General features: G+C 37.1%; 1 protein-coding gene across 1 annotated transcript; it reads right to left on the bottom strand.

Moving 5' to 3' along the window:
* Positions 1-6626: 6626 nt before the first annotated feature.
* On the bottom strand, positions 6627-22826 carry LOC140139097 (uncharacterized). Its single transcript, XM_072160878.1, has 6 exons — positions 22578-22826; positions 13599-13784; positions 12317-12560; positions 10558-10772; positions 9488-9604; positions 6627-6736 (listed from the first exon to the last, which is right to left on the bottom strand). Exons 1-6 carry the CDS (start codon positions 22699-22701, stop codon positions 6627-6629), a joined length of 996 nt encoding a protein of 331 aa, XP_072016979.1. The 5' UTR covers positions 22702-22826.
* Positions 22827-22853: the final 27 nt, after the last annotated feature.

Raw genomic sequence — 22853 nt, 5'->3', positions numbered from 1 at the left:
CAGCAATTCAGACTTACCTGAGAAATATTTTACCATTGCAGTCTCTATTCTTGATATAGATGTACTCCCTAATGTAATACCCATTGCCTCGTCTCAATTCAACTTCTTTGTATTCTACCGTACACCTATCTCACCCCTGCAATAACACCCTCTATATGTACACCAGTAATTCAGACTTACCTGAGAAATATTTTACCATTGCAGTCCCTATACTTGATATAGATGTACTCCCTAATGCAATAACCATTGCCTCGTCTCAATCCGACTTCTTTGTATTCTATCATTCACCACCCTCACCCCTGCAATAACAACCTCTAAATGTACACCAACAATTCAGACTTACCTGAGAAATATTTTACCATTGCAGTCCCTATACTTGATATAGATGTACTCCCTAATGTAATACCCATTGCCTCGTCTCAAATCCGACTTCTTTGTATTCGACCGCACACCACCCTCACCCCTGCAATAACACCTCTCTATATGTACACCAGTAATTCAGACTTACCTGAGAAATATTTTACCATTGCAGTCTCTATTCTTGATATAGATGTACTCCCTAATGTAATACCCATTGCCTCGTCGCAATCCGACTTCTTTGTATTCGACCGTACACCACCCTCACCCCTGCAATAACACCCTCTATATGTACACCAGTAATTCAGACTTACCTGAGAAATATTTTACCATTGCAGTCTCTATTCTTGATATAGATGTACTCCCTAATGTAATACCCATTGCCTCGTCGCAATCCGACTTCTTTGTATTCGACCGTACACCACCCTCACCCCTGCAATAACACCCTCTATATGTACACCAGTAATTCAGACTTACCTGAGAAATATTTTACCATTGCAGTCTCTATTCTTGATATAGATGTACTCCCTAATGTAATACCCATTGCCTCGTCTCAATCTCACTTCTTTGTATTCAGCTGTAAGAGGTAGTTCGTCCTTAGTTATGGAGGATGACGTTATCGTCGATGGAGAACTTGGGGGTGCTGGGAGTAAATAATATTATAAAGTAAACAATAAGTAATTCTATAGTAATTGCCTAAAGATTCTTTTTCACTTGGGACAACAAGAAAGTACCAACATGTACTATTTATGCTAATAATACAGTACTACAGGCAACAAAGAAAAGATGCTAAGCTGTATTTATTTAATGCAACTTGTATAAATATGAGAAGAAAGTTGCATAATTGTGTTAAAGTACAATATCAGCAAGGTATTGCATTCATATAAGTTATGGGCAAAAAACCAACATTGAGTCTTTGTACATGCAGTACCAAGACCAAGTTCAAAATAATCAATGGCCATCATGCTATATAAATGATCAATGGCTGCCATGCTAAGGGTGTGTGTCGTACCCACCAGGATAAATCACTATACTTTTACCTTTGCTTGACTTATCACTGTTACACATTTGCTTGCATCCTTTTGTGTTTATTTGTTAATAATAATTTTGATTTATCTGATTTTTATTGCACATTATTGATCCGGTATTTGAATCTCGTCGACCAATCAGGTCGTCCATCGATCAGATAGAAGGATCAAATTCAGAGGGACCTGGAAATGACCACACAGGAAGCAGATACACTAACAGCAGACAGAAATGAATGGAGGACACAATTGTCTTATCCAGCCAAGTCAATTTGAATTCATGCTTCCGGCTGCATGCAGCCAGATTATGGAGGAACTGGTCCATCCAAAAGACAAGCGAGACCCTCAAAACACCACTCAGGCAGTGTATAAAATACCCTGCAAGAACTGTAACTTGTCTTATATTGGTGAAACAGGAAGAAAATTTGGCACACGCTTGGAAGAACACAAAAGTGAAGTGGAGAAAGTCAGCAACACAGTGGTCACTAGAGCAGGGAGAAAAGAGTCGTTAACTGCCACACATAAGTCGGCTATAACAGATCACGTTGTTGACAAGAATCACATCATTGGGTGGGGGGACGCTAAGGTAATTGGCATGGAGCAAGATAGATTCAAACGCTGGATTAAGGAAGCTGTAGAAATTAGAAAGACAGGCCGTACGACTATGAACAGAGACGAGGGGGCAGTACCAGCTTTCTCACATTTTCGATGAGTTTCTGCAGCAGGGACCAAGAAAATCCCGAAAAGGAAAACCAACTGGCAACCCAAAAATCACGCTGGAAATCCTCTAGCGTCGGTTGTCAGTAACTGCAGTAATTCCTCATCAAGTGTTGACAAAGGCAACAGTGGTTGTTGAAACGTTCACAAGTAAGTGTATAATTGGATCAGATACAAGGAACTTTATTTACTGAGTTTACTCTACGTACCTATCCTGATGAATTTGTTCAATCATTTTGTTCAATCATATGGAGGACAATGGTATACCATGGACAAGTACATTTGAACAGTCTATTGCATCAATCGATGTGGTCAAGCTAAATAAAATGTTATGCAAAATGGACACTGATATCAAAACATGTTTTGATGGCTTATCGCGTCAGCTAGATGTGATGTACAGGAGGAAATTAAAACAATAAAACATGATGTATAGGAACTTGATAGAAGATTGAAATATTCATATGAGTATATAACAGAGCTGAATAAAGATACCGTGTCCAAGATAAAAAAAGAACTGATGGAGAAGATCAATGAATTGCATAAATGTAGACTTGACACAAAACTGTACAGTATATTAAAGCAAATCTACTGTTCTTCAACATCCTACAGATAACAAAGTCAGAGGATGCTGAGCAAGTCCCCGGTGAGATGTATTGTCCAAAACCGATATCCCATTCCCCAGGCAACAAGAGAGTCATCTTTTAATGTTCACTGACTACCAACTTGAGCTCGCGATACTAACAACAGCAAACCCATAATTGCCAAGTTTGTACAGATTTGAGACTGTGACATGGTTCTGAATAGAATAACGCAAGTTGATGTCACCACCATGCAAAGGGGAAAGGTAATTCTGCCCCCACCTTCCAGCACCTATGCAGCAGGAAAGAAAGCACCTGATGCCCATTCATTAGAATCTAAAGCGCAGTTCTGGGCAATCATGGCAAGATATGTGTGACCAGGACAAAGATACAAGGAGGATAAAGGGAGCACGGTGGCCGAGCGGAACGGGCTAGGACTCATAATTGGAAGGTTGCGGGTTCGAGCCCCGGCGACCCCATCGTGTTGTGCCCTTGAGTAAGGCACTTTATCTCGATTTACTCCTCTCCACCCAGGTGTGAATTGGGGAGCTGTTATGAATACTGTCCATTGAGCGCCGCCCAAAGGTATGAGCATGCCTTGGGCATTGTCTGGCAGCTGACATATTCTAATGACGGCGGAATAAATGTAAAGCGCTTTGGTACATGTTCACATGTGAAAGGCGCTGTATAAATACCAACATTTATTTTTATTTATTTATACTCATCTTGTGAATAGAACATCATTCACAACGTGTATGCTTCACTTGCAAGTTGTATGGTGTATCCAGCTTTCTTTTATCCCAATATTTTTAATGTTGTATTATTCTTTGAAGAAAAACAACATTATGTGTGTATCTATCGTTTTTATACACTCCAATTCATTCAGCTCCCATTTGTCCTTACAATTTTAATTTTTTAGGACTTTGAAAATTGCAGAATTACAGGTATTAGTTAGTTACCTTCATATAAGCATTCAAAGTTAGCCTACATGTAGCATATCACAGGGATTATACAGATTAGACAGGGATTATACTGCTTACGGAATAAAGCTGTCTAATCCCTCAATAATTCTTGACAATAGGCTAATTTTGTGTATGTTTACATCGAGGAAGAATCATGTAAATTGCTTCACTCCATTGCTCACTTTATCAACAGCTGGTTAGCAGTGTTGCCAGACTTACTATTTGGTAGCCCAATTGGGGCAAATTTTGAAGATTTTCCCAACAACGTTTGACAATTTCCTATCCCATAGAAACCAATGATTATAAAGAAAAAAAATGGGTGAATTTTCAACGCTAGCTCCCGCAAGTTCTATGCCCTGGAAAAGTTCTGTTTCATGACGCAGCAAGTACCATCCAATTAAAAGAATTTGATGCGCTGCGGTCAGCGATATCTCCTGGAACACTGTATTCATCACAGATACACACTACAATGACTTCTGCATGTGAGTGAGTATACGTAATGTGTTGTGATAACCTGAGACGAAATTCGTCTCAGGTGATAACGGACACTCCCACACGATGCTATTGTGCTTCTAGGATAGACTAAACATGGAATGCCATTTTTTAATAGTTGAAAATGTCAGATATGGCTGTTATGAATGACAACAATAACTTTGCACCATCTATTTCAATTTCATTTTGTGAGATTGTCGGGTATTGTTTTGGGTCTTGACAAAATACCTCTGCCCAAAACGAAGCTCTCTCTGATTCCACCCAATGACCTCAAAAATAGGTTGTGCGCAATATTGTCTAATCACTGCATACAGTCCAGTACCGGTCCCACAGCAGCTAGAGGAGTATCCCATCATGCACTACAGTCTATCTGCTTGCTCCATAGCAAATACATACAAAATACAAGTAAGAGCCGCTTAAATATTGAGAGCTATGGATAGTTTCACAATACTTTAGAGATCAAATTTTTTCAAACAAAAGTCTAAGCTCCCCTGATTATAAGCAAGTAATTGAACGTTAAAGTGAGGGATTTTGTGTACACTTTCTATGGCATTATGGTACTGCAGAGCATGATGGGATACACCTATCAGCTGCTGTGGTCCAGTACTTTCCCAATTGAACTTGACTGCACAACCAGGATTGATTGGTGTACGCCTCACCCAAAATTTTCATTTGTACCAACTCTTGACGCATTATTTTAGTGTAAAGGATACTGCATTATTACCATTTATTTCTTAAATACCCTATGCAGGAATAAGATAGCCCATAATAAATACACAATATTAGTTTTATTGGTACAAACAGAAATAAGCAAAGTTTGGGATACATAACAAATACAGCACAAAAAAATGTAGGTTTAGTTCATGTACATAGAGTTAAAATATTGATTGTTAATGACAATGACAGCTGCAATGTGAATGCAAACAAAGAAACAATGCACATTTACATACATGAGTTAACACTTAACACATGATTAAACATTACATAAATATGCCTGGATCTCATCAGACCAAAATGCAAGCTGCCTATAAGGCGGGTAAGTGTGAAATTGAGGTCCAGTTAAAAATTGTGAGCAAAGCACACAAAAATACAAAATCAACTTGGCATTGTAAAAGCTCACCAAAGTATGACAGCTAGGATTTAGGCCAAAAAAAAAAGATGTTTGCTTGCCCTCAACCGATCGACCCTAATTTTGGAAATCGGAAAAAAAAATTTTTTTCTTCTATTTACTGTACAAAAGAACACCGACCCTATTTTTGGAAATTTCTTAAAAAGTTTTTTTTTCTTTTCAAATTTTTGCATTCTGAAGATGTAAAAAAAATGCAGGAAAGAAAATGTTAAGACCACAAACTGAAATTGATCAGTTATGCAACAAGAAAAGGAAAAAAAACTGTTCTAAGGGCCCAACTGGCACAAATTTTAAGAAATTTGGCCAAAAAGTTTTCTTGTACAGATGAATGCCAACCCATTTTTTTTTTTTTTTTCAAAATAATTACAGATTTTCAAGGTCATTTCCAAAAAAACCCCAACCAACGGACCCTACCTGAACCGTCTGCCCAGCGGTAGAACATGTTTCCTTTTTTCACAGCCTTAGGCTATTGAGCCTTAAATTTGGCAGTGTATCAATAGCACGCTTTCACTCTGCTTGGTTAACCAAGCATAGCCATATGACTATTCTAGCTACACAAATAATGCCTAAATATATTGTAACATCCATTTGGATAAAAATCTAAAGAGTATTTATCAACAAAATGTGCTGCAAAGGGATAAAAAAAAAGCAAAAACATTAAACCAACTTGTCAATATTTGTTGTGATTTGCAATAGCTGACCTGGTACTGAGTTTGACTTGAACTGTTTTCACATACATCAACTGCTCAGTGAAAGTAGTAGGTAGTGCAATAGCTCCCCAGACCAATGGACAATTTACACACAGTAAATTGTACTCATCTACACATGGCAGCTATTGCACTCACCCACTTCTTGCATTGAGCAGTTGACAGAGTAAAATAGAGCACTCTTGAATAAACAGGGTAACCCCTTAAATGGACAGAACTTGGAGTTTCTAATATGTTTAACTCAAAGTTTGTGAAATCTAAAGCTCTTGTGCATGAACACTGTCTTTAGGTAACAGTTGTTAGACTATCAGACACTAGGACACAGTCTCCATTCAGTGTAATCCCGAAGCGGACAGAACTTGGGGTTTCTATGTTTAACTCCAAGTCGGTGAAATCTAAAGCTCTTGTGCATGTGTGAACACTGTCTTTAGGTAACAGTTGTTAGACTATCAGATGCTAGGACACAGTCTCCATTCAGTGTAATCCATGAAAGCAGACAGAACTTGGAGTTTCTATGTTTAACTCCAAGTCTGTGAAATCTAAAGCTCTTGTGCATCATGTGAACACTGTCTTTAGGTAACAGTTGTTAGACTATCAGACGCTATAGGACACAGTCTCCATTCAGTGTAATCCATGAAAGCAGACAGAACTTGGTGTTTCTATGTTTTACTCCAAGTTTTTGAAATCTCAAGCTGCTGTGCTTGTGTGAACACTGTGTTTTTCATGGTAGACTGATTATCAAAAGCTAGGATATATCTGACAAATCGCCCTGTGAATGCACACAGGATATTATTTTGTAAAGAGTCAAAATATTTTGCTGGTGGTTTATTATCCTTTCATTGACAACCCAAACTGATGAGGGCAAGGCCGTAATTTTTACAGGAATTCTATTATTCATTTCCATAAAGAGGGTCAAGAAACTTATTTGGAAATTTTGAAAAAATATAAAAAAATATTATGACTATAATGGTTCTCATGGAATACACCAATCCGAGAAGCGTTTACTGTATTTGGCCCTCTATTGACGGCAACACAGATGTACCAGAGCGGGAGATTTAATTCGTAATTCAATACTCATGATTGTGTATTGAATATCACTGTTGTGTACAATTCCCGGGTACAATTCTGTATAGCACACAATAAATAATGGATGGAACCCCGACCTCGGGACACCGTAGTTTTACATCGGGACACCGCAGTAATGGCGAAGTCGGATAGGTGTATAGATATGGATTATGGAAACAAAAAAATTGTGGCTAGTTGTTTAGCCATTAGATGACATTTAAAGTGATAAGGGTTTTGTTTTGTTCTGGTAAAGATGTGTGGTGCAAGAGAATGTTTAATTCTTGACTATCAGTATCTACCCATGTTTAGCCAGTCTATTCTCAACATGAACACAAAGGGAACCTGTACAAAGTAATGGGAATGTCATTTGATGAAATGAGGTGATGTACCATACAGCAAAGGATTCTGGGAAGGGTAAGTCACCTTCTCTGAGGAGTGAGTGCAATAAGCCTTATCTGCAATAGCTGTATTAAATATTTGTCAATTTCAGCATTCTATTTCGTACCCCGGATTTCGTACACATCTAAAAATAAGACACCTGGCAGCTACAGTAAGTCAAAAAATTAAGGTACCAGTTAAGTTCACCCCTGTATATCCTAAACAAAGACAGATATGTCGTAATTGGAACCAACCAGCCAATAGCTGCATCCTTTAGCTCGAATTTAAGAACTCATTTGTTGAAATTGTTCTAGAAATAAAAACACAACAATCCAAATACCCAAGGAAGATGCCAATTTTAAAATTGCAGTTTGCTCCATTGCAAGCCCTATTGATGTGTACACAAAGCATTCGCGAACAAGAGAACTAGCGCCGCGCTTCCATTGATTAGCATGTTATAACGAGCGTTGTGCTTTCATTGATTAGAACACAGAAGTGCAACTTTTGATTTTGTTTCTTCATTAGGTTTTAGATCACCGTTTCTTTAATTCTCAACCAATTTCAACAAATGAGGTCTTAAATCAGAGCTAAAGAGCACAGATATTGGCTCCTTTTTAAAATTTTGACACACTTGTCTTTATTTAGAATATATACAGGGGTGAACACAACTGGTACCTTAAGTTTTTGGCTTACTGTATTGCAGAATCTCTCAAAAGGTTGATTAAAGTTAAGATAAAGGTTGTGTTGGAGAGCAGTGTGACCCAGCAGTTTAGTTTAGTTCAATTCCAAGCAGAGGCTAAAAATACCCACACTCCATTAATACGTTGAATTGTGGATGCAGATGCAATGGATGACAAAGATCTCACAGCCAGTTCCGCTTGCCTACCCAAAAAAGACCCCACTAGAAAGAATCTTTGCATATAATTCTTTCTTGGGTTTTCCTCAACAACAAGGTCTGAACAACCGAAAAAAAGATGTGACACATCCAGTTTGCAGATAACATATTTTGGTAAATACATACATACATACCACAGCAGCAGATAGGTGTATCCCATCATGCTCTGCAGTACCACAGTAGAACTGCACATGCCATAGAGAGTGTACACAAAATCCCTCACTTCAACTTTCAATTACTCGCTTATATCAGGGGAGTTAAGACTTTTGTTTGAAAAAATATGATCTCCAAAGTATTGTGAAACTATCCATAGCTCTCAATATCTAAGCGGCTCTTACTTATGTTTTGCATGTATTTGCTATGGAGCAAGCAGATGCATGATGGGATACTCCCTTCAGCTGCTGTGCATACATACATAAAGATATTTATGAAGCGCCTTTAAAATTTATCAAAGCCCTGAACAAGGAGAGAAAGGATGGTATAATAATGTTAGTGTTGGCGTAACTAAATAAATAAGGTAGTCAGTAAGCTGCAGTAAGTCTGGTTTAGCTAAAACATGATAATATTAATACAGCAAAGTTTGGGCTTGAGAGGAATGTTAATGCTAATACAGAACATTAGTTAGGAAAAAGATGAAAATATAAAATACATTGACATAATAACGAACTATGCTTATATAGTACATACCACAAGATTCGCCTAAAATGGCGCATATTATGGGCTCCCTTGACATAACTGGAATTTTAGTCACATACTAAAAAATCCTTCTAGTAAAAATCCCATCAGCAAATAAGTTTATCAGGAGCCCTGTAAGAAGGCATAGAGTGCCCATGGGGCTAAGTTCTAAAAGCTCTATTTTGATTGGTTACACAGATGATGATATCACAAAATTAACGAATCAGGGGCCCTGTAAGTAAGGCATTGCCATGGGGTTGAGTTCTAAAGCTCTATTTTGATTGGTTACACAGATGATTATATCATGTAATTAACCAATCAGGGGCACTGTAAGAAAGGCATTAGTGCACATGGGGTTGTAATCAGGATGAAAGACAACATATGGTAGTTAGTACAAAATAAAGCTCTCAGTTAGTAGCCATATAACCGATGAACTGCTGCTATAGCTGCCGTTAATAAATATGGTCCGCTTTGGGCCAACAGAGTGGTAGGGATGTTTGTACTTACTGTGAATATTGGGGAATGGATAACCCATCATACGTGTAGTAAGATCGATGGGCATGTTATTAGATTGACTAATAGCAGCTTGGGGATACAGCTCATGCAACCTGTTGTTAAAGAAACCTGAAAACAAAAAGGGGTCAAATGGTTACTTGGGGATCTGAGTGACGGATCAGCGTCCGTATGTTTCGAACCCTTGTTGAGTCTTATTTTTGAATCATAGATATATTTGTCCCTATGCAGAATCACTACAATATAAATGGGTCATTTAAAGGTTGGTCTTAGACCTGGAATTATGGAAATTTTCGGGCCTCATAACTGTTAAATTGTTGGCCTAAAGCAGCCGACCAGTGTGGTTGACCCTTGAAATGTATAGTCACCATAGCAAGCCAAGGTGTATTTGCCCCTCAAACAGAATATGATTTTGGCCCAGAGGGGTACTCAGTACAAATGAACAGAGGTAGCATTTTCAGCCTTTTCAATATGAGCCCTTTTTCTTCAATAAATTTTGGTATATGGATGGGTCAAGCTTTTCAAACTTTTCTCAATTTTCTCGAAAAATGGTCTAATTTTGCCTCAATCTAGCCAAAATTTGAAATTTCACCAAAATTTAGGGGAAATTTTATAAAACCTAAGACAATTTACATTAAATTTGGCAGAAAATTTTGTCTTCTGGTATATCGATGGGTCCCAAATTTGGTTCATGCATATATTGATGGGTCCACTTTCAAATACTCAGTGGTACACCCCTACCAAAACCAAACTTTTGGTCCTCTGTGACCTATGAGCAAATATAGTTGAGAACCCCTGTCTAAAGTATTGAAACAAAAATACAAATTAGCAGTTATAAGGCCTAATAGTTCCATAATTCCAGGGTCAAAACCAACAGCACTGAAAATTACAAGCCTTTCAAGTCAAATCTCACACAAGGGAAAATATTGACACAATATGTTTGTGCACCTTGTACTTCCAAAATCCAGAAGACTTTCCTTTCAATTCGTAACAACTAATCATCTTAATAACAGCATCAAGCTGAAGTCTTTTAAAATGAGCTGACTGTGTAAGAGACTACTTACTTGATGCTAGTTCTAACACCTTGGAATCTTCTGTAGCCGGTGTAGGCTTTTCCTCCATCGGTTCAAATGCTACTGTTTCATTGACATTGTTTTCTTCAACTTTGACTGCTTCGGTAGAGTCTAGCAGTGGATTTTCATTAACTTTGATGTCTGCTTCGCCAATGTCCTCAAGCCCTGTTGCATCCATATCTTGACTCTGTGTTTGTCCATCAATTCTATAAAGAAAGAAATTTGGAATGTATCAATCAATGTGAAAAACAGTGTTGCCAAAACTTTTCAGCTTCAAGGCGCGGCGCATTGACTCGCCAGGCCGCGGTAAAGGATTCTCAAGTAGCCCAATTTTCTAAGCTTCCAAAAAGCGCCTAATACCGCATATTTGGGCGGATTTACCCGAATTTAGAACGCAAAACACCCAATTGGGCGGAAAAACACTTTGAAACTTCCGGTACTTACTGGAAAGTTACTGACCGATCAATAAATGGTCACAAAACCCATTGTAATTTCAATTTGGAGCTTCAAAGACTCAAAACCTTTATAAATCGGCTAAATTGAAAGGAAAATACATCAAATTAGTACCGCGGCCTGAGACTGGCAAAAGTAGCCCAATTTTAGACAAGTAGCGGCATGCTTTTTTGAGTAGCGGCAAGTGATCGCCAAGTAGCCCAATTGTGCGCCTAAGGCGCGGCGTTGGCATCACTGGTGAAAAAGAGGCATCTCCTTCAATCAAGCTAGCTATTCCTTCTTTCCAGTTGGGATGTAAATACTCAAAAAGTCCTGAGATTGATAAAATTACCCTAAGAAAAATCCCCTACTACAATTGGGAATTATCTCTTCAATCTTTTATGCCTCACTTCAAGTTAGGTCACTAAAGAATTAAAGTTAGGGCACTTCTCAGGACATCCACTTCAAATAATATTGAAACCACTTCACGGGAAATCCACTTGAAGTGAAGTGGGCATCCTAAAAAATGAAGTGATTGCCTTTAAGTGAGATAAGTGCCCTAATTTCAATTCTTGAAGTGAAGTGGGCATCATAAAAATGAAGTGATTGCCTTTAAGAGAGTGGGTGTCCTAATTATAAGTGCCCTAACTTCAATTCTTTAGTGACCTAAGTTGAAGTGAGGCACAAAGGATGGAAGAGGTAATTCCCTATTGTAGTAAAGAATTTATCTTAGGTTGATTTTTCCATCTTGGCACTTTTTGAGTTAGCAGTGAAATCTGTGCACACTATACAACTCGCCTGGAGGCCAAGTGACACGCAAAGTACATTTAATATCATATTATAAAGTAGTTTCTCTTGTTTTGATTGGATAAATGCCATAATTTACTGACTAGATATACATGTATTTCATATCATGTCAGTGCTAAAAAGTTGCACAGCAACAAAACCCAGAATCAGTCTACGATTTTGCGTAATCTCAGTGCGAAGTCAACCGTTTTTTTTCAACAATAGTGAGTTCTGACAAAATTCCATTATATAATTTTACCTGAATGTATAAAAGGTCCTTCGAGTTGATCTAATTTTATACTTCGGAATCTAAATTTATATTTCTGAATCAGTGAAAGATGATTTCAAGCACCAATTGGGCGTCACAAGACTTAATCAACATCCAAGAACCCCAAGCATTCAAGAATCAGCTAAAAGATCCTTTCACCATTCAAAGCAAAACTCACGCACACCATACCTGATTCATCTTAACACAGGGGTGTTGAGTTGAACCCAACCAGAACATTTCACTAAATTAAATTGTCACACTTACTCTGACGAAGAAACCCATTGTTCTTTGCCGTCAATATCGTGTTCCTTATGTCCGTTTTCCCCATTGGCAATTGCCATGATCGTCTCCTCTTCTTGCACTTTTTCTTCATATTTTTCTTCCTCCTCCTCCTCCTCCTTATCCTCATCTTCCTGGTTCATGACTGATTCCACATACATGGAAGTGTTTCTGTGAGGCGACGTAGCTTTTCTAGGCCGCCCTCTTGATCTTCCTGGTGAACTTGGGTCTGTAGTGAGATGGGATGAGAAAAGAGAATATTTGCAATGGCAGTTAAGAGAAAATGTTCTGTGCGAAAATATTATATGATACCTTCATGTTTATGCACCAGTACATTCTGGCATGCACATCTGTCCCCTTGCGCTTTACTATACTGCAACAGGATGTCCCGCAAATACATGTATACTGACATCCCTCTCTGAAGTTAAACAGTGATACAAATACTTACTTCTACGTCTCTAGATTCTGCCAACAGTAGTATTTCCCTCTGTGAAGTAGTGCCGCCTTCATACATCCTGGTACATCTTATTATCAAATTAAACAATGATATTACTTTAATCTTATGGACTTGTACTTCTACATGTAGGACTTGTGTTCCCCCTTGACTGCTTTAGATCCATGCCCGTATAAATGTACCTCCCTGCTGTTACACAATGATACTTACTCTGTGGACTTGTTCTTCTAGGACTTGTGCTGCTTGTCTGTCCCTAGATCCATGCCCCTAGATGTACCACTCTGATGTTTTAAAAACAATGATACTTACTTTATGGACTTGTGCTTTTAGGACTTGTGCTCCCCTTGAATTGACTGCTCTAGATCCATGCCCCTATGTACGCATTCTCTCTGACGTTAAACAATAATACTTACTTTGTGTACTTGTATTTCTAGGACTTGTGCTCCCTTTGTCAGCTCTAGATCCATGCCCTTATGTAAGTACCTCTCTGATGATCAATGTTAAACAATGACACTAGGACTTGTACTTCTTGGACTTGTGCTCCCTCTTGGTCTGCCCAGGGTCAGAACGGTGAAATTGGAGAATCCATTCTCGTAAAGATTCTCATCAAGAAAATTGCCAGAATCTATATGGATTCTCGTAAATATTTCAGTTTATCATACAAAGTTATGGCAAGAATCCATGGATTCTTGCCAAATTCCACCGGGAGAATCTTGGATTCTCGTACTTGGTTGCAAATTTCTGACCCTGTTGCCCATAGACCCATGCCCCTATGTATGTTCCTCGCTAATGATGTTAAACAATGAAACTTACTTCTAGGACTTGTACTTCTAGGACTTGTGCTGCCCCTTGGTCTGCCCCTAGGTCTGTTCACTGTAGTATTTTCCTGAGTATCTATGGTGCCTTCATACATTCTGGCACATCCCTGTCCGTTGCAGGCTAGTGAGTGTACTTCAAGTAGATGCTTGATCCACTGTTGTTGACATGTTGGTCCAAAACCTGAAAAGTAACAGAACGAGAAAAGTTCATTGAGAAAAGCTTTTGCTTTTTAAAATGTACAATAGTTTTGATAACTTGGTTCTTTGCAATATAATCCTTTTTAATTCTTGGAGGAAAGGCTAAATACATTTTAAAATCAGTTATAATCTGCACACACACCTAAAAAACAACAACAACAAAAAACACAATAAAAAATAAGATACACTGTAGAAAGGGAATCTCAAATAGAAAACTAAAGATATCCCTTACATTAAAACTGCATAAAACTATCATACGAAATGCATGTCAAAAATACAATAAAATTAAAAGCAATGGTGCATTGCACCTGGGCCCAAGATGGACATTGTACACTCTGCATAGAACACATAGAGGTAAAGGCACTGGTATGGAATGAAAGTTACATTACGATCTTCATTTAGACACTAAAAACACAAGATTTTTTTTTGTCATTGTCATCGTTTTCTAAAGTGGCTCGACAAAATGTTTTCATTAATTTGATACCTGTTACTGTTAGGTTTAAATAAGTGCATATACCTAATAACGGGTCTATGAACTTACACTGCTCTTCATACACACAATACATACATACATACACAATCAAAAGTTTCCATGTACAAACTTAGCATTGACAAGTTACATAAGTTATGGATGATCCATACTAAAGAATCTGATTCTTGGTATTTGATACAATGTATCAGGTTTCCCAACAAACAAACAAACAAACAAACAAACATGGATGTCAAATTGTCAATATTTCTCAATGCCTACCTTCAGTATCTTCCAATATTACAGCGCCCTGCATTTTTTCATAACACAACAATTTGTTACCATGTTTCTGTACAACAAACTTCTGTACTTCACAGTTCAGTAGACCTAAAAAAATGCTTACATATATTTTCAGCCTATTGAAATGATGGTTCCCAGTGACTTTAGGTGTTTGTGCAATCAACCACTATAAATTTTTTCATACTAGGGAGGTGCTGCTAGCCACCCATTGTTTACCCTGCATTTTTTACTGAAAATCTATTGTTGTATGTCACTATTTTTTATGAACTTGTGCTTAGAGTGACGCTGCAACTTGGAACGCCTAAAACTATTCAGTCATTCATTCATTGATCCTAGCATTTAGGGCTGTTGTACATGTATGTGATGCAGTGTAACACAAACTAGTGAATTCTGTACGGTTTTGGGAAAAGGCACATTTGAAAGTTTTACAAAACATGTTTACAAGCCCAATACTGCAAAATGGAAAACCATCCCTTATTCACCATCTTGCTACCAAAATGAGACCCTTCTTCCTGCAACGCATGCACAAAAAGCACTTTTTATTTATCTCGCTTCTTAGCAACGTGCTAGAAGGCTTTTACAAATCTTTTGCAAATCTACACAGTAGTTAGAGCACACGTTTAAGGGGGTACTACACCCTTGCCCAATTCTGCGCTATTTTTGCATTTTTCTCAAAATTATAGCGCATTGGGGACAAGTAAGATATGTATATTATAGGGGCAAGGACTACAACTACTGCACTGGAAATTTTATTTCAGCACAGACAATAGTTGTGGAGTTACAGTCAAAAATGAGGGAAAACCAATATTTGATCAATAAATCAATAACTACTTGTTTTGAGTTGCTGAATTTTCAGTACAGTAGTTGCAGTCCTTGCCCCTATAATATACATATCTTACTTGTCACCAATGTGCTATAATGTTTGAGTAAAATGCAAAAATAGGCACAAAATTGGCCAGGGGTGTAGTACCCCCTTAACTCATGCTGACAGGCGTACCCCCGTACGCACACACAACGCGCACTTTGCGGGTAGAACCTCAATATTGTACCCCTATGACACGGTCAAGTAAAAATGCATCATTTGTTCACATATTGATTTTGAGATGCTGTTTGCCATCACAAATTATATAGCTTATAAAAATGGTTTTTTTCTGCATATTTTCATTTAAATGCAAAAATTTTTTCCTCTATAGTCCCAATTTTTTCAGAATCTTAATCATTCAAATAATATGTTTTTCCACAATATGTGTGTACATGCAAAACAACAACATTGTTCAACCCTGCTGTGTGCTACAAAATTATCCTTGTCCATGTGCACATACACAAAGAAAGAAAAGACTAATAAATTTATTTGTTCATACTGAGGGTGATCATTAAACCTTGGGTGGGTCTACTGTTCACAACAAAACAATACATGACCTGCACATTGTCTACTTTAACACAATGTACATGACTGGCTGGCTGGCCATAAAGTGCAAACACGCTTTGTTTTTATAGGCCTAACCAGTGTTGCCACAAGGACACATTATCCGCCCAATTTAGGCAACTTTCAAATCTCCTACCATGGCTCAGAAACTTCGGCTAATCGTTCTACAGTCCATTGGGCTAATTGTGCAAGTAAGACAAAGTGATTTTCAAAATTGGCAATATTCCTAGAACAATTTAGTTAGTTTTCACAACTTTTGTGTCTGTTTAAAACAAAAATATTGCCCTTTTCAACCAAGTATTTTATGGTCATTGGTCGAGCACTGTAAAATCAATCAATTGGTCCATTTGGGCAATTTTGTTGGGCTCCCAAAATTGAGGAGTTTGGGTGCCTTATGCCTTGTAATTGGGCTACTTGATCGCCACCCACCTCTACATTGAAGCTGTGCTTGCCGGTACTTTTGGTCTCAGAAATTGTGGCAACTCTTGGACCTAACGCTTGAACACTTGCGATTAGGAGACACAGACTGTGAGTCCTTTGTGGTAGTCTTTGTTAGGCCTATTCAGGTGGAGAGCTAAGACTACATGTACATTATATCTGGGTGCAAGGAGGCAGAAAATGAGTCCATTTAGTACTTTTATTTTTGTTTATTTCGTAGCGTGGGAATAGATATTTATTTGGTTATGAACTTCTTCCAGTAATTCATTTTCATTTAAAATTGACAAATTATATAGGGGCCTAATTAATCCCTTTACAAATAACAAGAAATTGCAAGCCCTTGGAAAGCTAGTAAATTTGAATGTTTGGCACAACTAACTGGGTGCGAAATATTGGCATTTATTGGTAAATACCACCAATGACATTACTAGAAAATACTCAAAATTTTCATGTCGAAAGCTGAATTGGAAAATGTGTGCTAAATAGGTCTACATTTAATTCATACTTGTAACAAACGGCTCAATTGAAATCACATCCTCTGAGTTTTACAACAATCCAACAATCTATATCGATAACCTTAAGAATGTTTGCTGCTTTTTTTAATTAAGGGATTTCATATCAACCAAATCTTATGTTAGAGTTTTAAAAAAATGTTTGTACTTGTACTTGTAGTTGTAGTTGTGCTATGAAAAGATTAAAACTTCATTAAAAGGACTAAATTTGAAATTATAAGTACCTCAAATTGGGCTATTACAGTTGAAACTCATTTTTTATGTGTACCCCCTAGTACAAGTATCATACATGTATATGTATGGAAGACATTACACGCAGGTTGTCATAGTTGGCACTTGGACCCCCACTCTTTTTATTTTATTCCACCAATTTTTAAGGCACCCTTGTTTAGGCATTGCTTGAAAGCGGGTTCTCCGCCAAAAAGCATGTGAAAACTACTGCCCCGCCGATATGCAGGGCCTGTCACATTTTGTTACCAAAGTCAGTAGGCCTATTTTATTAAGACGGACTCCATGCTGGCTTAATAATTTATACACAAAACTTGTCCACGAACATGGCTTCAATTGGGCCATCTTTTTCAAACTAATATTTTACACAATAATAGTGACAAAATGGTCCACCAAATGCCTTCAATTGGGTCTTCATTTTCCAAAAGTTTCTAAGTTTAAACCCAACACTTTTATTGTGTTTCCGAACTTCAAAGTGGCATGCTTTTTTAAAAGAGTGGACTGCCAACAATATGCGGTGTAGATTCACAATGGAATCCCCCATACCAGCATCTTTGAAATTGAGCAGCACCTGTGACCAAGGGCAAGTCTAAGGTAAGGACAGGGAAAATGCGCGATATGCAAAAAGCCCTGAAATTTGTGCATTTTGGGTATAATCGCGTATTATATAGATATCCAACTGCAAAATTTAAGATTTTCCCAAAATAACCATTTTCAAGTACTCATTTTCCAAAAACTTGGAAGTTTTCACTGAGAATTCATAATGATCTGCAACACCATCCATGCTGAAAAAATAAAGAAAATAGGCCATCACAAAATATTCTAAGATATTATAGAAGAAAAAAAGTAAAATTAAAAAAAATTTGCAAATCTAAACTTTTGTGGAGAAAATTCAAGCAGTTTTGGAAAAAAAAGCACAAATTGTGCATTTTCGAAAACTGGCGAATGCATTTTGCTCTCAAAAATCATGCATTTTCCCTATGCTTATACATGTATCTCTGTGAATTTTGAGGCCTTCAAATGGAGTAAAAGTAGTTAGGCCTACATCAATACTTGAAAAACCAATTCTAATTCAGAACCTCAAAAGTGCAGTGTCAGTGACAAACTTACTTAATTTTCCCTGAATAAAGATCATATATAATTGATTTGTTTGAATTATCCAAATTCACTGATGCAATCATGCCTATCAGGTTGTTGAGCTTTACAGGTATTAGTGTTGTCACGGCAAACAAAAATTGCAGAAAGTGTGTCTCTACTTAACTGCAAATGAAAAAGTTTGTACTGAAGTTATGAGCTTTTTACATATTTCGACCGGTATGGACCCCCCTCCTAATTCAGTGTCTTTTTCAACCAACGGTAATAATTAAGGGCTCTTTATTTGCATTGTGGGACCCGAGAGCACATCCGACACCCCAGAATGCAAGTTGGTGTGTCCGATGTGCTCTCAGCTTCCACACAAAATACTATGCCAAAATTGGTGACAGATCCCAAGATGTCAAACTGCTTTGGAGGATGAACCACTTCAAATGAGACCTGTAAATAAGATTTTGAAACATGTCCATTTTATAGCTCAAAAATTTAAAACACACCAAAAGGAAAAAATTTGTTTGATGGGTAAACACAGAGCAAGCATGAGCTTTTCTGCAAAAGTGATCGAGTATAATCAGCTTTACAAAGATCAACTTCCTTATCTTGTAAAATTATTGTAACTTCTGCAAGTTTAGACTTCAAAACTAGGAGAGATACAAAATCCTGATATTATAACCTTCTATTAGTTATACTGATGTTTATTAGAATTAATAATATTCTATTAGTTGCGGGTTTTAATTTGGTTGCATTCAGCTGAATGGTAAAATTTTGGTAGCTACTACATACATTTTTGTAGCTATAGTAGTAATCTACCTACAGTCCTACATGTATTGTTGTATTTTTGTAGGCTTGGCTGTAAGTTTCTCTTTAGACCTGATGAACTACTAATATAATATACGGTAAGTGATATGCCTCAGTAATTTCCATTTTGAGAGTGAAAATTACAGTCTAGGCGGTCCAACAAAATCTATTGTGATTGGTTGGCCAAATGGAAAGTTATGTAGTCTCAACAACCCCATGTATATATTTCAGGTCACGTTAGGCCGTATAAAATTAATGTTTTGGTTCTCGTCCCCTCCCTCCTCAATTTCTGGGATTTGTCAGATTTTTTTTAATAGATTTTTCAATTATTTTAGACTTTGGAATGATTTATGAATTTTTCATACATAAATAAGTTTATTAGAGAACAAGGACCACTTCCAAGTCTTTTTGTGGTGCTCTAGGGGTTTATACCTCAGAATCTCACATTTGAAAAAAAAAAAAGTGCCTCATCGTTTCCTAGAGCACTGTTGGAAAAGACCGAAAACTACAGACAATGCTGATTTTACACTGAAAAAAAAAAAAAAAAAGACACCTCCCTCCCTCATCAATTCATGACAATCCTCTGGACGAGAACCAAAATATTAATTTTATACGGCCTTATATAGTCCCTAACATTTTAGAACTTAGTTGAACTTGAGGAATGTACAACAATCACAAATCTGAAATCAAACAAAAAGAGATTTTTTTTTAAAGAGGGTGGAGAAACTTTTTAATAATTGGATTAAAATATCTCAAGCAATAATTTTTGATTGGGGGCCAAAATACTTCCACTGTTGTACTATAGGCGACGGGGAAAAACCCTTGCTCTACGGGCTGATGGACCTTTCAAGTTGGGTTGGTCAGTCAGTCGGGCATTTTGTTTAATTCTTTTTTTTTAGCAAATGACTAGAGCTAAATTTAACCAAAAATGTTTTTTCCTTGTTTTGCAAATGGCTGACTTTCCATTAAAAAAAAAAATAATGTACCGGTACTGTACATTCACTATTGACTAAGTACAGTTAGGCCAGCTAGGCCTACTACATGTACCCAGTACCGACTTGTTTCTGATTTGGAAACAGATAATGGTAAGTATTGGTAAGTACAAATGTAAATATACTACCACCGGGGTACCTGTACACACTTCTTTTTAAGTTCTGTCTGTTGGACAAGTGCACCGCTCATGGCTGTCTGAGATAATATTTGGACAAGCATAATTGGGGACATTTGTGTGGTACGGTACTATACATTGTATTTCAAATGTCCCACCACACACTGGCCTGCATACATGTAAATCAAATTAATTGAACAAAACTTTTTGAAGTACGGTATTTAAAATCCTACATGTATCTTTTATGTAGAGCTGTTAGCCTTTCAATTCATTAGTAGAATATCCTAGTGCTCGATCAACAAAATGTATTTGTGAATGATATTATCAAGTCCCTTAATGCTTCTCCTGCAATGAGAAAATTTCTTAGAAAACCTTTGAAATTTGCGAAAAAATAAATCTGTGAAATTGGTCTTGAATGAAATTGTGTGATAAGATTGTTATGAGGTTCCGTTCTCATTCCCCAGAATGCAAATTGATGCATGCAGGGTTGTACATTGCTACAGTCCGGCACATATTTTGCAAATTTTACCTAATCACATTTAAAGAGCACCCAGGAATAGTTTGGTTACATTCTGAATATATACATGTACTGTATTTAGGGGCTAGTGTAAAATGTGTTCACATGCCATGGGTGGTCAATTTTCAAAATGGTGAAATATATGGCTCGCTCCTCCCTCCCCCCAAAAGATAAAAGTTTGCCTCCCACATATTTACACAATTAATACAAAATGTATGCCATAATTTGAGGAACCAAGATTTACATTTAATTAGCCTTGTCATGGAAGCGAGCAGAAAATTTTGCATTGAAACGTTTTCCTACATACATACTGTACAGTATACATTAATTGTAGGTACCAGTAGGCCTACTTTCAAATTAATGGTGCAAAAAATATCAAAAAGTCAAAATGAAAATTTAAATCACTTTTTCCCTCCCTTTTCTCCTGTCAAAAATATTTCCAGGGCTAAATTCACCCAGCCCTGGGTACACATTTATTGGACCACCCCTTAACGCATCAGTGTTTCGTCAAATAAACGCCCTGGGGCGTTACATTTTCCCAAGGGGGGGGTTTAATATTCAAGGTCAATTTTAGAACGATAATTCCCATTAAAATAATTAGGTACCGTACCGTATTTACTAAAAACACACGCTAAAATGACGAACTATGAACTAGACACTGACTTCTGGCTCACTTCCGGGCTTCTGATCCAGATTTTCGCCAATTATTGACGCTATTTAATATCGACCATGTGCGCAACTTGGTAAGCTTACTACACAAGATAGCATGGAAATATCGGCATTTTTGAAACATCTTGGTTGAAAAAAAGTGGTGGGGGCCTTTATTTGAGGGGGGGCGACTATTTGACGAAATACGGTCATGTAAAAATATAGACAGTTCACATTGATAGGTCGATCAATGGTCACTCAAGAAATGGCTGGCGAATTTGTTTTAAATATCAGGGTATATTTTTATTATTTTGCAATTTGATTTACATTTGTACAACATATTAAAATTAAATGACATTTCTTTTGAAATAAAAAAAAAAGGAAAAGATAACTCACAAATAAATAATAAAAATAAATTAAAATAATGAACACATACATGCAAAAAAATATAACATAATATATCGCCATACTTAAAAATTAAAATTAAATGAATTGTGGAATCAATCTAGATGATAATAAATGTAAATTTTGAAAAACATTGCATAAAAATTAACTAATTTATTTTCATGTCATAAACTAAAATTTACAGAAAAGAATGCCCAGCATAAAATTAAAACACAATGATAAATTAAATTGGTTTAAAATTAAATTCAAAGCAATTTTATAATTTCATCAATAATTATTCAGTCTAAAAAATATTACCGGTACGCTATTTTATAAAATTTCATATCATTAGGTCTAAATACAATTTATACAATGTACACTCGACCATTAATTGCTACTGCTGAATACACACCACGGCATTGAATACTACAAGCAAGCAATTATCACCAAGGTCAACGATTGAGACGAAGGCGAAGCTAGCGTGGCATGAACTCGCTTGATCCCAACGCATGTTTACAAAGCATCGGCACTACTTTGCCCTCCAAATATTCTCTTTTCTTCATATTAACCGACCCTTACAAAAAGGCCTACACAGCACATTGAACAGTGAAAAGAAATCACACAAATCTTGGCACTGCTCAAAGCAATTTGAAGGTCAGTGTCTGAGCACTGGACCATGCAACTATAATGAATTGCCTCTTTTTTTTTAGTCTGTAGACCGAGCGAATAGGCTTCATAATATGCTCATTTCTTAACGCCTATCCTTAACTAACCATTAGAGAAATTATCAGAAATATTAAAAATGTAATATTTGATGAAATAATAAAATAAAAGCATGTAAAAAATGTGCACTTACCGCCAGCGCTTCGCTGTGCCTCCCATTCTGTAAACATAGGCCCTAACGTGATTTTTGTCATCGATGGCGAGATCTTCGCCCCGTATTTTTCCATTTCTTGTACATGCTGCTTTCTTCTCGGCATTCTATTTTGACTTCTAAGAATGGTAGGCCCTATTACTGTAGGCCTAGGCCTTCCGGCGATGGCATGAGTGCTATATTTACACGTTTATTTTTGACATCTTGCGCAGCATAATGTGGAAAAATCTGTCAAAACGGCCTTTGTCACATTAGGCG

Source organism: Amphiura filiformis, chromosome 18 (genome assembly GCF_039555335.1).
Source record: "Amphiura filiformis chromosome 18, Afil_fr2py, whole genome shotgun sequence".
In the NCBI taxonomy this organism is placed as follows: Eukaryota; Metazoa; Echinodermata; class Ophiuroidea; order Amphilepidida; family Amphiuridae; genus Amphiura; species Amphiura filiformis.
Note: the sequence above shows the minus strand (reverse complement) of the source record. Positions and strands in the feature narration are given on the sequence as shown.